The 15,756-nt window shown below is 40.7% G+C and overlaps 1 protein-coding gene across 26 annotated transcripts in view; it reads left to right on the top strand.

Moving 5' to 3' along the window:
• The window catches only part of CLCN3 (Cl-/H+ antiporter 3), a 57,598-nt gene that overhangs the window by 17,994 nt on the left and 23,848 nt on the right, over positions 1 to 15,756 (top strand). For 5 of the 26 annotated variants that reach the window (XM_085544896.1, XM_015860865.2, XM_015860863.2 and 2 more), the window contains exon 1: positions 6,115 to 6,303. The exons of the other annotated variants lie outside the window; for them this stretch is intronic. Coding sequence is in view for 3 of the 5 variants with exons in the window: in XM_015860863.2 (XP_015716349.2) it covers positions 6,225 to 6,303 (79 nt within the window). In the remaining 2 variants the exon portion in view is untranslated. Of the gene's footprint in view, positions 1 to 6,114; positions 6,304 to 15,756 lie in introns of those variants that run through there. 26 annotated transcript variants of the gene reach the window in all.

Below are 15,756 nucleotides of genomic sequence, written 5' to 3'. Positions count from 1 at the left end.
GGCTTCTTTTTGTAAGGTAGTTCTTTAGCATGCACACCATCCTTTGACGAGTTTCAACATTTTATGTTGAAAACCATCACCTTTCTTTATTTGGAGTGTAAATCCAAGTATAAATACTGCTGTGAGGACAGCTGTAACTTCCAGAGTCTTGGCTTGGCTAGGCTAACACAGACTATGCATTAACACAGACTGACACACAGGCTTCATCACTCACCCTTGTACAACCTGACTGCTTAAACTATTCATTCTGTTGATAGCTGAAGCTACAGGAAACCTTTTACTGAGACATAGGGCTTTTAAGGGATGTTATGAAGCACACTGAAATGAAACTGATGTTGATATAAGATGTTTGGTATGAAACTAGAACAAGGTGACCTGAAACTAGGATGACTTGATTGTCCTGCTGAATACTTGCACTGTGATAAGACCTATTATCTGTTGGCATGGGGATTAGCACATGGATGGCATGGTGCTGTCCCTGTGAAAGGTGGTAGTCTTCCTCACTCTTTTAAGGGGACAGAGAAGAAAGAATCATAAATTAAAACCCCGTGTCTTCCACCAAAAAGAACCACATTAAAGCAATCATTTAATCGGAGTAGTGCAGCGAGCAGTGTAGTCTGTATTAATCACCACTGTGAAATATCCCAACCAGTTGTAACTTATGTTTATATACTTGTTAGGAAAAAAATGTTGTCTTTGCCTTCTCTTTATAGTGCTCTTGATCCTCCTATGTTGTATCTCTTATTAGAGAAGATGGTTAAAAATAAGTTAAAACTGTTTTCCATTGCTACTTACTTTCTTATCTATTCTCTTACCTCTATTCTAGATTTTGGTTTGCTTGGCTGGACCTTGCAGCTATCTCATGCTTTGAATCATTCTTATTACCGTTTTCTGAACCTTTTCCAATATCTCTAAGGAAGGGATCAGGCCTTCACAGAGCATTTGGAAGATAGACATGTTGTGGAAATAAAGTAGAAGGTCTTCAGTTTCACTCTGCCTTCTTCTGGGTGTTCAGTTCATAATTTCATGAAATTCAATTGTGCCTGGCAGAGTGTAGTATTCTTTTTAACAAAACTGTGTTGATACTGCATCTGTGTTCATACAGCTTATGTATGGATGGATAAGATAGAAGTGAGCTTAATATATATATGTGGCACAACTAGGGAGCTGTATGCCTGATAGTGCAACTCAAATGTAGAAATCAAACTGCAAGATGAAAGTACTGACCAAAAGTAAACAACCCTAAAGCAGAAAAAGCAGTGTAGCAGATAAAGCCAATGTCTTTGCATGCACTTAAGTAAGAGGAAAAATGATGTTAGTAGCAGAGTTTGCACTGTGCCTATAGGAGTGAGAAATGAAAATACAGAAAGCTTCTAAGCTGGTCAGGCCATCTTCTAACTGGTGAGTTGTAATTGCATGTTTAGCAGATTGACATGTGAAGAAGGGAAGTGTCCTACTGCTTTTTCACCTTTGCATTTTCTTATCTTTGCCTATCTTGTAGAGGAAAAGAACCTAAAAAAAAATAGGAAATAGCTAATTGCTAAGAAACTCAGAAATTGAAAGCAACTTGTTCTTATGTATGCAGAAAATAGCATGCTTTCATTTCAAAATCTTCCTTGCATGATTAGTACAGTAGAAGTAGATATTTTTTACTGGGAATGTAATGCTGACCAATTCAAAGAAACAGAACAAACAAAAATAAAGTCTTATGGCTGATAGCTCTATATAGTCTGATCACAAGGCTTTTCTTCCCTAGTCACTGGGGTATAGACTGTGAAAAGTGTGATGGACAAACCTGAAAAGAAGTGTAAAGAAACCTGAAGAGAAGAGGTGTTTTTGTGTTTTTTTTTTGAGGTGGAGAGTCAAAGCAGTTTGTAGGGACTGAAGGCTTATTTTTTTGTATGTTTTATTTTTGGTGTTACATGTTAACATTGCACCATGTCTTCATTATTTGACCTTTTTTAAATCTGTTTCTTTCTTGCACTCTAACATTTTGCCTGGCAACAGGGTGCCTTTGCTCATATTTCCATGACATGCAGTGAAGTTCAGCTGTCCTAAGAGGGAAATCAATCTCAGAATTCATTATACAATGTGCTTGTGGCTGTATGACCTGTTTTACTGCATTGTTTGCTAGTTGGGTTTGACAACAAGTTATCTCTTGTGTCTGGCCAGTGGCAAAAAGCACCACTGGAAGTTATACCGTGTTGTAAAGGCATAATTCAGGAACCTGTGATTGGCCAATGAGGAAGCAAGCTTGTTAGGCTCAATCCTGGGATAAAGCATTCTCTGCTGGGTGAAAAGATGGTGAGAAGGATTAAATAACAAATATGTAACAATCAAGTAATTATGAAAAAATGAAAGCTAAATTAAGATAAGTGATTTTCTTTCTGTATAATAAAATGCAAATAGAATAAAACCTGGAATGTATTACCACTGAACACATTCGCTTCCTTGACTCCTGTTTCGTTGAAGCCCCATCTGCCTTTAAGAATGTAGCAGGATATGTATTAAATTTGCATTTCCATTATGTTTGGTCTTAAATTTTCCTGCCCTGGTTTGTCTCTCACTGAGGCTTTTGATGAGGGGGCAGTGGAAACTGACAGTCTTGTGTATTGTGGCTTGATATCAAACTGGGGAGCCTTTTGCTAATACTGTTGTGATTGAGTACTTGTTTTATATTATATTTATTATAATATATAATATTTTTAATAATATAATATTATAATACATAATACTTATTTATATTATGATTCTATCTTTAAGTTATTTTACCTTGGACCTGTCTGGGGACCAGGAAGGCCATTTTTACTTCTTGTATTGTCTTTAGTTTCCTCCTGTTGTCCTTGTGTGACCCAGATAAGAAAGCTTCATGGTTTTGTACAGAATGAACACAGACTGAGGGGGCTGCAGGATCAGTACACTGAGAAGAGTTAGGTGAAAGGAGACATCAAGATGGCAGAGTGATTCAGTCTGGGCTAGATTAGTCACATGGACTGAGAAAAGGGTGAATGAAAGAGGACATCAGAAACGGGGCAGGAGGATAAAGTAGGAAGGGAAAGGAATGGAAAGAAAAAGAATGGGAAACAGTAGGGTTTGGGACACTTGGTGTGTTTAGGTACCCTGTTATAAGTAGATGCTTTGATATGTGACTGTGAACTGAGGGTGTATATGGATTAAATTAATTTCAAAATGGTGTGAAGAGTAGCTGTTTTGTGAGATAGCTCTTGTGTAGCATTTTCAAGGTAACAATATCTTTTAGCTGTTGAAGGAGAAGCTTTTGTTTTGAGTAATAGGGAAGAAAATGGCAGCAGAGTCACTGAAATCTTTTGCCTTGGTCACACTGACATTTGTAATTATCTGGCACATTTTTGTTACCTCTTGTTATTTAAAATCAGTATTGCCCATCTTAAACTGCGTATTTGATAAAAGACCCTATTTTAATTTTCATTATCTGATGCTATGAAATTACTTGTTCTGTAATTAGAACAAATCACATAATTGAGGGAACAGAAAATGTTTGCTTTACGTGTAGCAAGGTGTTTAGCTGACTTAATCTCAGCTTACTTCTTAATATGATCTGGTGGAATAATGCTTCACAATTAAGATTCTCTCTCTCCAGCCTTGGCTACAGTGGCTTTTGTATCTTTGCAATACTTCCATTCTTTCTATCAGCCTTGGTCTGTCAGATGAAAACACCTTTTCCTGGGTCAGTTTGATCTGGGAAGCCTCTAACTCATTTGTATGTATTCAGATCCTGTATCTTATGTGTGTTTTTTCTCTCTCTTCTTAAGAGGGAAGGAAAAAGAAAAAGTGAGGAGGAGGAGGATTAAGGCAATTTTCTTCATTCTCGGTGTATTTTAAAGGTGTGTCATCCAAATACGTTGTGATATTTCTAGAACAATGGACTTAAAGCTCTTGTCTGCGAAGATTGATGTATCCAAGTGATGTTTAACGATAATATGTGCCTGTTGAGAACAATAGAAGCACTCGGGTGTATAAAGTTATTTGAGCAAGGAGGATTTCTGGGTTAGAGGTCTTAGTGTATAATTGTTGTGATGAAATCTCTTTGAAGCAAGCTGCCCTATGAACCTGCTGCTCTGGGTCCCAGATACTCCCTTTTAAGGGGTCTCAGTTGTTGAAAATAAGGCAATTATAAAACTAAACGTATGTTTTGCAAGAAGTGCTCCTAATGTTATGTACTCCAAAATACTTAGTTAATTACAGGCACCATTTCAATAACTTCAATTCTGGATTTTGCTGGACTTCACAACAGGAATAACTGATGCACTTTTTCAAACCAGGCAGGGAAAGAATATTTTGGAAGTATTAAATTGTATGGACTTACAAAACTGGGTAAGAAAACAGGCTTCCCTGTTTTTAGATCAGGGCAACTTGCATAATATCTTTTTCTTTTTTGCTTTGTTGTTTTTGAAAAAAAAAAATAAATCAATAATAAAACACCTTTCATTGTGGTGTAGGGAATGGAATGATACCTGATGTGGTGGTTGTAGACAGTGAGAGCACAGGCTGCTGGTAACCGAGAAGGGAAAATGGCTGTTCTGCTTTAACACTATACAGAGAACTGTATTCAGCAGCTTATCTACAGGCAGTGACCTTGAAAGAGCTTTTGCAAGTTAATATTAGGTGGGGTCTAAAAAATGTATGAAGCAAGTACAGAATTGTATCAGTTTTACGTTGAAGACGTTGCCATTATTTTCCCCCTTATCTCAAGTTTATCAGATACAACTTCCAGTTGGTTGCATCCCCTATCTTTTCCAGTTTGATCTGGATTTTAGAATTCTGTGGAAATATTAGCTGTATTTCAGGGCACTGAATGAGTTTAAGTTAACAGGCTGGCCATGGCTCTGCTCTAACGCCTTCCTGTGGTCCGTTCAGAGGCCTTTGGTAGCAGTATATCTTAAACTAGCAGTGATCTTCCAGACTGTGTTATATGAGTTATTTGTAACCCTTATTTCGTATTTTCTCCAATGTGGAGTTGAATGTATAGTGTTGTCTACTGCTATCAACATATCGTAAATGCACTGACAGCTCATTCTGTAAGGGTTCTTTTTTCAGATTACAAACGCTGTAGTTTTCCTGCTGTGATTGACTTTTTAGTAGAGCCTTATAATAGGATTACTGACTCTTTCTAGTTACTGTTGAGATATGGAACTGTGAATGTGCGAGGAGTTCTTGCACTTGTAGATCAAAGTCATGTTGATCATTTAGAGTTGAGAGGTGCCTTTACTCTGAAAACCTGGGCATCTTCTGTGGTGCCAGAGGTGGTACCAGTGGAAGTGGGGTAGCACTGGAGCCGCCTGTCATCTGCACATGCACTTCCTCCATTAAAAATAACACACCATTATGTTTTTTTCTCTCTGCAATGTTCAGGCTGAAAATAAATGATTCTACAGAGTAGTTCAGCTATCAGCTGATCAGCATTTCCCCGCTGTGGATTTCATGTCACGTTACTCTTTGAAAGCAAATCCTTAAATATTTGCTTTGAATACCGAGGGAACAGAAGCAAAATATTTAAAAATGTGTACAAACCGAATGGTGTTTTTGTGATAGGAAAAATAGCTGTTGTACAGTTGGTTAAGGATGTGCTGTGCCTTACGATATGTGTGTATACATTGCTTGCAGTACTTGGGTTCTGCCCAGGCTGTGGCAGTGAGGGTGTTACTGGGTGTCAGGCACACAGTTGTGTTTAGCACACGTGGGTTGGTGCCAGTTTTGTGCCTGGGATTTTTATGGGACTTGGAGCGCTTTGTCATCGTGTAGTGTAATGTCGCTTGAGCACCAGCTTGTGTTTGTTATAATGGTGGTGTTGTTGGCATGTGTTTCTTCGGCCTTGGATCTTTTTAACATGAACATGTGTGTTGCAGTGATGTAATTACCTGAACAGTCATCCCAAAGCATTGACAGAGACCAGGCCGTCCTGGCTGGCTATTTGGTGGCCTGGCTTTGGTGATCTGCTCTTATGATAAAACCTTAAGTTTTGTTTCTCGGCGTTCATCGTTGTCGTATTTGAGGGCGCGGCACCTGCGGGCCCAGGTAACGGGTGGCGGCGGCGGCGCTTCCCGCTGACGTCAGGCGGGCGGGGCAGGGCCGGCCGCTGCGCCGAGACGACGGCGAGTGGGTCGGGCCCGGCCGACATGGCAGCGGGGCTGCGCTGAGCGGCAGGCGGCCCTTCCGTCGGCGGGCGGGAGCAGCTCCTCGCCTCCATGGATGCCTCTTCCGACCCGTACTTGCCCTACGATGGCGGGGGAGACGGCATTCCTCTCCGGGAGCTGCATAAACGAGGTACGGGGCGGCTGAGCGCGGCGGGTTCCGGTCGCGGCCGGCCGCTACTGCCGGGAGGAGGTACTCGGGTCTGGCGAGCGCCGGCTGACACGGCTCCGTCCTCGGCCGTTCGTTCCGGCCCTTCTGTGCGCTGATTAGCGAAGCCATCTCGTCGCACAGAGCGGAGCTGTGGCTGCGACTGGCCATATCAGCGTGAGCGCATTGACTCATCTGTCTCGGGCCCTCCGATAGCCGAAACGCAGCGCTTGTGTCTGGCTCTGAAATTGCCCTGCCCTACGTGCTTGTAGGCTCGACTCTTCGGTGGCGTCTCTGATAACGTGAAAAGAAAGCTGTGCGGGTTGCAGCATGTCAGTTGAGCTGATGGTGCTGAGCTCTTATGGAAACGGAGCTTGTGGGTGTTCCTCACGCTGTTGCTTGGCCAGAAAGCCGATTAGCAGCAAGCCGGTGTTAGCAGTGCCTAGAGAAATCCTCTTGTGAGCTCACCTTTTGTTTCTTACTGCGCACTTGAAGCAGAATACGTTTCTTAAATATTTGGTTTTGTTGTGGTGAGAGGCTGCAGTAAGGATGACTTACAGTTACATCTTCAAATTCTGATGGCTCCTTTTTCAGTCGGACTTGACAGCTAAGCCATTCTGTTTGAGAACATTGCGTTTCTTGCTATAGCTTTGTTTAAATTAGCTGATCCAAAATCAGGAAGAGATCAACATTTGTGTGTGTTGGCAGTGGCGTTAGAAAGGAGGTAGGCTGAGAACAAAGATGCGTTTCTCACAGATTAATAGTTTTCCCTGTACTTCAATGTGTCATTATATCTTTCCTTTTAAATTCATATTTCTGTATGTAAATTAGGTCACACTTGAACTGCATCTTGTATTTCTGTGGTTTAGTACATCAGATAATGGGCTGTTGCTTTGTTACAGTTCTTACCTTGCTTGCTGGCATATGCTCAGAATTGTCAACAAGTTCTGAGAAGGTTCACAGTACTCTTAGAGTAGCAGATTTTAGCCTTGTACAACCACTCAGTATCCTCTGCCCAGACCATAACTGTCTTGCTGGTTCTGGATAATTTTTTGACATCAAATTTTAGAATCACTTCTGAGAAATTGAGTATGATCTTTTCCCAAAATGTTCACAAGGTGTTAATTAGATTTGTTTTGATTGGTTTGGTTTTTCATGTGGACAGGAAAAGGAGTTGGCTGTACATGTTGAGAGTACTGAAGATGAATGAATGTAGGTAACTGCAAAACACATTATTACATTTGGAAGCTCTGCAGATTATAGTTTAAGGTTGAAATGTAATCTGGCATCTAAATAGTGCCTGGCTTCTAAATAGTCAACAAGTTCTGTAATGAAAACAGCTGGGGACTGGACTGAGCGTTTATGTTTTGGTGACGTTGTTAGGTGCCAGCAGGAGAACTGCCCGTTGTGACGTGTCACTTTTTGCAGTTTCATTGAATTCTCTTAAGGCTTATACTTCTAATATTTTAATACAGTATTGCAAAACTAGCCTTACTGGTGCTCTTCTGTTTGTTATAGCAAACAGAACTCCATAATTGTCATTGTTGCCATAATTTCTTGCAAATCTTAATTTGTCAGGTGCATGTGACTCATAAGATCTGGAGAATCAATTTTCTTACAGTTTGTGCAACAGACTTCATTAAAACTTGCTTGTACTTCCTGCTGTTCTATAATACCACAGTAATTCTTGTTACTGTCATTTAGCTGCCTAAGCAAGGCTTAAAATGCCAACAGATAAAACCAGAGACGTAAAGTGTTCTTAACGTCTCTTTATATTATAAAATCTGTGAATCTGGAATGGGCCACTACCAAAGTGTTTTTCCTTGTGTAGTTCTCTGAGCATTGAGTAAGAAGCTGGGAGAAAATGGACAGATACGTAGAGAGAACAAGCCTAGTTCAAGCATGTGGGATTTTTTCCTATATTGTCAGGATGTGAATACTTGAGTCCTGCAGCATAACGTTCATGTCTTGCAGAACTGCTTTGTAACAGCAAAGCATTTGTTGCACTAATTGACTGCAGTGGCTCACTCACAATGCTGCACATCAACCATGATGAAATGACTGTTTAACTCACTAAGGGACTGAAAGATTTAATTAACAGACTTTGCTAACATTTGATGAAGTAAAATGCAACATATTATTATGGCTGACCCATTGATTTGCATTAGGAAGATAATTTTTTGTTTGTTTTCTTAGCGAAAATATGCCATAAATATAAAATATGAGGATTCTTAGAATATGTGTTTATTAGTTGTTTATCTTTTCCTAAAGGAGCAAGTAGTAAATGGGAGAGGGTAAAACAACAACAGCAAAAACACTGACACAACAATGTATATTACTGGATACTTTGTATCTGGACTCCCATTCACTTGTTCTGTCTTGATACTTCATGTAGCACTGAGCACCTCAGTCTAGACCTTATTACCCTCCATTGTGTACTGAAATGTGACTGCAGGAACATCATTCTAGTTTCGTCTTTGGTAGTTAAAAGTGCTATTTCTCTCCTTAGAAAGCATTTTGCAGACCTGGTTTGGGTTTGCATAGATGAGAATTAGCTGATGTGCACATTTTCAGAAGAATTTATAATATAACCCACTTACTGTAATATATATTACATAAATATGTTTTTTCATCATGTTACTCAGCTGTTTCCCCTTGGGTGTATTTGTGTTATTCTTCCCATTTAATAGTGCCCAGTAATCAACATCTTGCTTATATTCCAGCCATTCGTGGATGCGTTATATTTCCATCTCCTTTTATTTTTCCCCTTTTCCCCCTTCCTAAATAGACGTTCGCTTTACCATCCTTTAAGAGTTTGAAACATGAGCAGTAGCAGTACATTCCTAGCAGCCAGGCTGTCAATAGTAAAACTTGGAACTCCAGCAAGCTTGAGGGTTGTTAACCTGCTTGAATTTGTTATGTGTACCTAAGCACATTTTTGATTATGGAAGTCCTTAATCCAAACAAATGGAATGCTATGCTGTTAATAAATTGCAATTGAGCCGCTAGCCAGGAGATATTAAAAATATGCATGTGAAGAGCAGCATACCAAGTTACATAGTTTTAGTAATTTTTGTGTCAGACAAAATGACTCACAATGTACTTCATTTGTTGTACACTAAAGATCCAATCATCTCTACGTGAAAGTGGGGGTCACAATATCCCACTGCTCAAAGTTTGCTATTAGCAGTGGGGAGACCTTTGCCATGTATCAGCGTCTAGAAAGCTAACGAGGAAATCAATATTATGCTCTACTTGGGCCTCAGCATGCCCTGACTTGGAATAATCGTATTAGTGGGATTCTTGGTTTTGTTGCATCCTGTCCTTGCCTTCCAAAGGAAAATCTAAGTAGCTCTTACATACATGGAGCAGCATTTAGAAATCTGATTATCTAAATTTTGGTTGTCTTAATTCTGTTAACTTAGATGCTGGGTAATTTTCTTTTTGTAATGTTTGCTGTAAATAAATTTACATATCTTTATGCTTTTTTTCTTTTTCCTGCACTGCCCATCTCATTTTTAATCAGTAAAGTTAATAGCATGAGGCTCCCTGTAATGCTTCACTTGCACACCTTGAAGTCACTGTTACAACACAGGCTCTACACTCTGTATAATTCAAGGCAAAAGCAATCTGTAATAATAAAGCCTTTTTATTTTTCCTGCATCTAAGAAATGAGAACTGATTCTTCTACGTAAGTTAAAGCCGAAGTTATTTGTATTTTTTTAAATCATGTGATACATATTGAGCAGCATTTTACCACTTTTGCCTGTTTCTCAGATTCCTGTGTGCTTGCATTGTATCCAGGTCTACAGAAGTCTTCGCTTCACTCTGAGGTGCCCCCATACAACTTTCTTAGCTCCTACTTTATAAAGACCTATTTTTAAACTAGATTTTCTTTTCTCGCAGAAGGAATGTGAGGAGAGGATTATCACTCACCACTTCATAAAGCCTTTGGATTGTTTTCCCCTTCTTTCCCTGTCCTTTAAGTCTTGTTCAAAGTTTTTCTATTTTCCTCGTAATTAGATTTGCTGGCTGATTTTTTTTTTTTCCTTCAGCTGCTATATTATAGTCATTTTGTATGAATTTCATTTGTAAAGCAGAGTGCAGTTTGTAGATGGTGAAACACGTGATTTGATGCAGTTTAGGAAATCAGTCTAAAGAGGCTAAAAATTTATAACTATGCAAAGGATAAAGTATTACTTGATTATGAAGACTTAATGGTCAGTGATTATCAGTGGTAGTGAATGATACACTCTGGCACAGAATCATAGAATTGCTCAGGTTAGAAAAGACCTTCAAGATGATTGAGTCCAACCACAACCTAACTATACTACCCTAACTCTAACAACCCTCTGCTAAATCATGTCCCTGAGCACCACATCCAAACAGTTTTTAAACACAATCAGAGATGGTGTCTCAACCACCTCCCTGGGGAGCCTATTCCAGTGCTTAACAACCCTTTCTGTTAAGAAGTTCTCCCAGTACCCAGCCTAAACTTACCCTTTGCAGCTTGAAGCCATTTCTCCTTGACCTGTCACCGGTAAGAAGAGACCAACCCCGCTCTCGCTGTAAGCACCTTTCAGATATTGAAGAGAGCAATAAATCTCCCCTCAGCCTCCTTTTCCCAGGTGAAACAGCCCCAGTTCCTTCAGTCTCTCCTCACAGGGCATATTCTCCCAGCCCTTCACAGGCTTTGCTGCCCTTCTCTGGACCTGCTCCAGCACCTCCATGTCCTTTCTGTACTGAGGTGCCCAAAACCGAACACAGTACTTGAGGTGAAGCCTCACCAGTGCTGAGTGCAGGGGCAGGATGACTTCCCTAGTCCTGCTCACCACAACATTCCTGATACAAGGCAGGATGCCATTGGCCTTCTTGGCCACCTGGGCTCACTGCTGGCTCATATTCAGCTGACCGTCCATCAGTAAGTACATCAAGGTCCCTTTCAATCAGGCAGCTTTCCAGACACTCCTCCCCAATCCTGGAGGGTTGCCTGGGGTTGCTGTGAACAAAATGCAGCACCTGACACTTGTACCTATTGAAACTCCTATAGCTTACCTTGGCCTATCGATCTGGTCTATCCAGGTCCCTCTGTAATGCCTTTCTCCCCTTTCTTTCCCAAGGGCAGATCAACACTCCTTTCCAACTTGATGTTGTCTGCAAACTTTCTGAGGGTGTGCTCGATCCCCTCGTTAAGACCACGAATAAAGATGTTAAATAAGAGTGGGCCCAGTACCAAGCCCTGGGGGACACTGCTTGTGACTGGCAGCCAACTGGATTTAACTCCACTGACCGCAACTCTTTGGGCCTGGCCATCCAGCCAGTATTTCACCCAGCGAAGTGTGTGCCCATCCAAACCATGGCCAGCTGGCTTCTCCACAAGGATGTTGTGGGGGACAGTGTCAGAAGCCTTACTGAAGTCTGGGCAGAACACATTGACAGCATGGCATACTGTGCTTCTCATTCTGAAATTCTGAAGTTACTTTCTAACCTGGAAAATGCTTAATGCCTTTTCTTGAGTGATTACTGACAAATTTAAATAAATTGCCAGTTGTTTGCTTTTTTTTTCTCCTTTCACTGAAAGCCTTCTATTTTGAAGTCTGAATATGGATAGAGAAAGCAGCTCAGGCAGTCAGATGTACCTTGTGCATACAGATCTTCTTTGTTATAAGTGTAAATGATCCTTATGGTGAGCACTGCACTCAGGACTCTTCCCTGCCTCCATTCCCCTTGCTACTTTATGCCCAAGGACACACGGGTGAAGCGAAGCCTTGGATTAGTATCTGGATTCTGGAAAGATACAGCCCCTGCTGATTTTAGCACTCAGCAGGTTTGTATGGGCATGTCAGGGAGGGCTTATTCCAGCCTCTGGTGTAAACTGATTAGCTTCATTTTCACTCACAGCAGTGCATTTTTTCCTCCCTTCACACTGCTTAAAGTAACACAAATGGAACGTGGTGCATGGATGTCAGCCAGAAGGACTGCAGCTGAGCAGAGTACTGTGTAGTTGTGCATCTTCTGGAGAAAGGGATGTGTGAGCTGCAGCAAACTAGTGAATTCTTATTGTAGGTGCTAGCATTAAGTAGATTATAGAGAAACACCTTGGAGGAATTGGGTCCTGTACTTGCTCTGACACTGGTCTCATAATCACAGAACTCCTAGTGTTGAAAGGGACCTCTGAAGGCCATCTAGTCCAACTCCCTTGCAATGCACAGGGACAGCACAGCTACATCAGGCTGCACAGGACCTTATCCAGCCTCGCCTTGAAAGTCTCCAAGGACAGGGCATCAACCACATCACTCGGCAGCCTGTTCCAGTGCCCCAACACCCTCACTGTAAAAGATCAAAATCCTTGTATCTAACCTGAATCTGTTGACAGTGTTTATCTATTGCTTTCACTGTTCTGAAACCTTTTTAAACAGTCATCTTAGGGGATTTTAATCTCTGTGAAACAGATATTGATGTATGCTGGCTGGGTAATTAATATTGATATCGGAGTTCTGAATTGTTTCCAGCAGAAAGACATAATTAAAATTTAACAAGACCCCAAGTATCTGTTCATGTATTTCAGTGTAACTGGTCTGATAGTTTGTTGCTGTGGAAAAGAGTGAGCCTGTTTACCATTCCCCATCTCTTCTCTCTCCCTCTCTGTTCTTGGCTGAAAGCACAGTATCTTGACTCTAGGTCCGTTTAATGGCAGAATTGTGCTTTTGCCTGCTTAGTTGCATTAGCGTGTTAGATTGGTTTACTGTGCAGACTCATGATGTGACAGCTGATCCAGGGGTGAGAGTGGAAGTGTATGCCCAAGAGTGGGAGGTAGAAATGGGGTGAACAAGATTAGCTCAGCCTTGCTTTATTGCTATGTCCTGAGAGATGTTTCATTTCAGAAAATGCTTTAATAAATAATAGTAGATAATAAATAATAGTCTTGTGCGGGTTGGAAGGGACCTTAGAGATCATCGAGTCCAACCCCCAGGATTCGAGCCTCTGTGTAGCAGAGCGGCACTTCTACCACTTGTGCCACAGGGGGGATTCGAACCTGGGCCTCTGGTGTTGCGAGCGGCACTTCTACCACTGCGCCAAGCTGAGTATTTTGTGGTATGCACTCAGAAGATGTAGATCATATGCTGTGTGGCATATGTAAGGGATCTTAGAATTTATGATAAAGTTTTGGTCTCTTGCTTACCAGCCACTCTCTTGAGTCTGTTCATGTCCAGTTTCCGATCTCTGTAGAAGCTGTATCTGTATAGATTTCTTTTATAGACAATACTGGGTAATTGTTCAGATAAGCACATGGCTCAGAACCTCAGAAAAATCTATTATGCTCTGTTTGATTACCCAGGAAACAGTATTTGTATTAAATATTGATGTTCCGCTTCTCTTTTTTTTTTATGATACAAGATGTATGCACACAAGAAAACAGTCAGGAAAGATTCTTGAACAGCTGTGCAGGAATTGGGAACATCAAACATGTCATAAAACCCCTTTCTTGTGCCAAACAATATACTTATATAACTGAAGCATGTGATCCCTCATTTTTTGTGTGTACTTTTTGATGGGAATCGTAATGTGGAAACTGGAACCAGGTGCATTCCCAGAGGAGAGAACCCCAGGAAATAAGAACCTAGATCTGTTGACTTTTCAGTTCTTTATATCAGGGACAAGGATAGTAGCACCCTGAAGATGTTTATGATCTAATGAATTCCTTCACTGAGCACTTGTTTTGAGAGATCTGTGAAATGAGAAATGCCACCTCGCATGACTGTCAGCCACTAACATTTTGATTTATTAGTGTTCTGAAATGCTACATCTGGTAAACTTCTGAACTGTGTCATAGTGAATGAGTCAGTTATGATTTGCTCCTGTTCTAAAGGAATTTGCCCTTGCCTTTTTATTTTTAAATGAATTAGCTCAAAACTTATAGGTATCTTCCTTTAAAAATAAACAAAATCCAGGATTTTTCCATCAGCTGCATGCTGCCAAGTGTTGCTTTCAAATCTCTGGAAGAAAATCTGCAAAGTTGCCAGAGTATGAGGGATCACTACTATAGGAGGTAAAAGTGCTTTACATAGCACATGACAAATGCTTTGTAATGTACAGAAATCAGCTTTTAGTCATGTGCTTTGCCATAGTTTGAATGTCAGTCAAGATTGTGAACAGCTTGTGTGAGGCAAGTGTATAGAGTGTAGGGAAGGGGAGATCCCTTGCTTCAAGGGGACAAAAGGCAAGGAGAAAGCTATAACTTCTAAAGCAACTTGTGTGAGTATAGCAATATATTCATGTTGTAATTTCTATTCCTGCCGCATGTGAGGAGAGAATAGCCAAACAAATCTAGGTTGGATCAGTGTTTGGAGCCAGCAGCTGTTTTATATATGTTCATGTTTGGAGGGAAATTATGATAACAGTATGATGTATATCAGTTCCTGCAAGGATTGCTTTCTACATCAAGCATCCACGCAAGTTAAAAGCTTAAACAGACTCATGCATAAGAAGGGGGGGGAAAAAAAGGCTTCACTTTCTTTATAGCCAAATTGCTGCTTAGGTGTGTGCAACTGGAAAATGGAGTTGTTATAGCTTGAGGCTGTGCAAGGTATTAATTACCTTCTGTGGTAATTAATAATTTCCTGCTTGGAGGCCAGACTGTTGTGTTGAAAAATACATATGAATGACAAGGATTTAAGCACAGTCTTTAAATTGAATATAAAATAATGAAGGTGGCATGATGTGGTAAAATTTTGCATGTGTTTATGCTTATGAAAATTGTTATAGTCGTAGCTGGAAGGAACTGTACTTACAGAATGGAGTGCTAGAGAAGGAAGGAAAGAAAGGGATGCAGACATTTGAAAGGTGTTGAATCTTGTGAAGATGTATTTCCCTAATTTCTGCTTTGGAATACTTCTAGGCAATATATCATTATATTACCTGGACTCCTACCACTGTCAGACTGTACCTTCTGTACTGGTTGTCAGCTCTTACTCGGTTTTCCTCTTGATGCTCTTCTACAGAGTGGCCTTTCTACCCACTCTAGTGCAGAGTGTCACTGCAGTCTGTTTCTCATTTGGTACAATAGAATAGCTAATGGGCTTCATTCATGTGCTGTATTCAGGGAAATCACCTCTTCAGCTTCACACCTAGTTCTGCATCTCCTCACCATTATTCAGTAATCATTTGTATTCCAGTGTTTGGTGTGCCACACATCCCATCTTGTGACTTAGCAAATGCTGGCAAAGTGTGAAATGGGCACAGTTTCAGTGGCATTTTTATTTTGTCCAGGCAACAGCCATTAATTCTTATCCTGCTCAAGAACTGTCTGTGCAATATCTGGTGCTATCCCTGATTGTTTCCCTGGAAAGGAATCTGGTTCTGCACCTTGTGATACATGTCTGTCAATGGTTTATGGGCTGGTTCATCCTGGTTCTGTGACTAGTGGGGTGGAGGGAT

Source organism: Coturnix japonica, chromosome 4 (assembly GCF_054131305.1).
Source record: "Coturnix japonica strain WE chromosome 4, WE-NBRP24, whole genome shotgun sequence".
NCBI classification, from domain to species: Eukaryota; Metazoa; Chordata; class Aves; order Galliformes; family Phasianidae; genus Coturnix; species Coturnix japonica.
The sequence above is the reverse complement of the archived record's forward strand: the minus strand, read 5'-3'. Positions and strand labels throughout refer to the sequence as shown.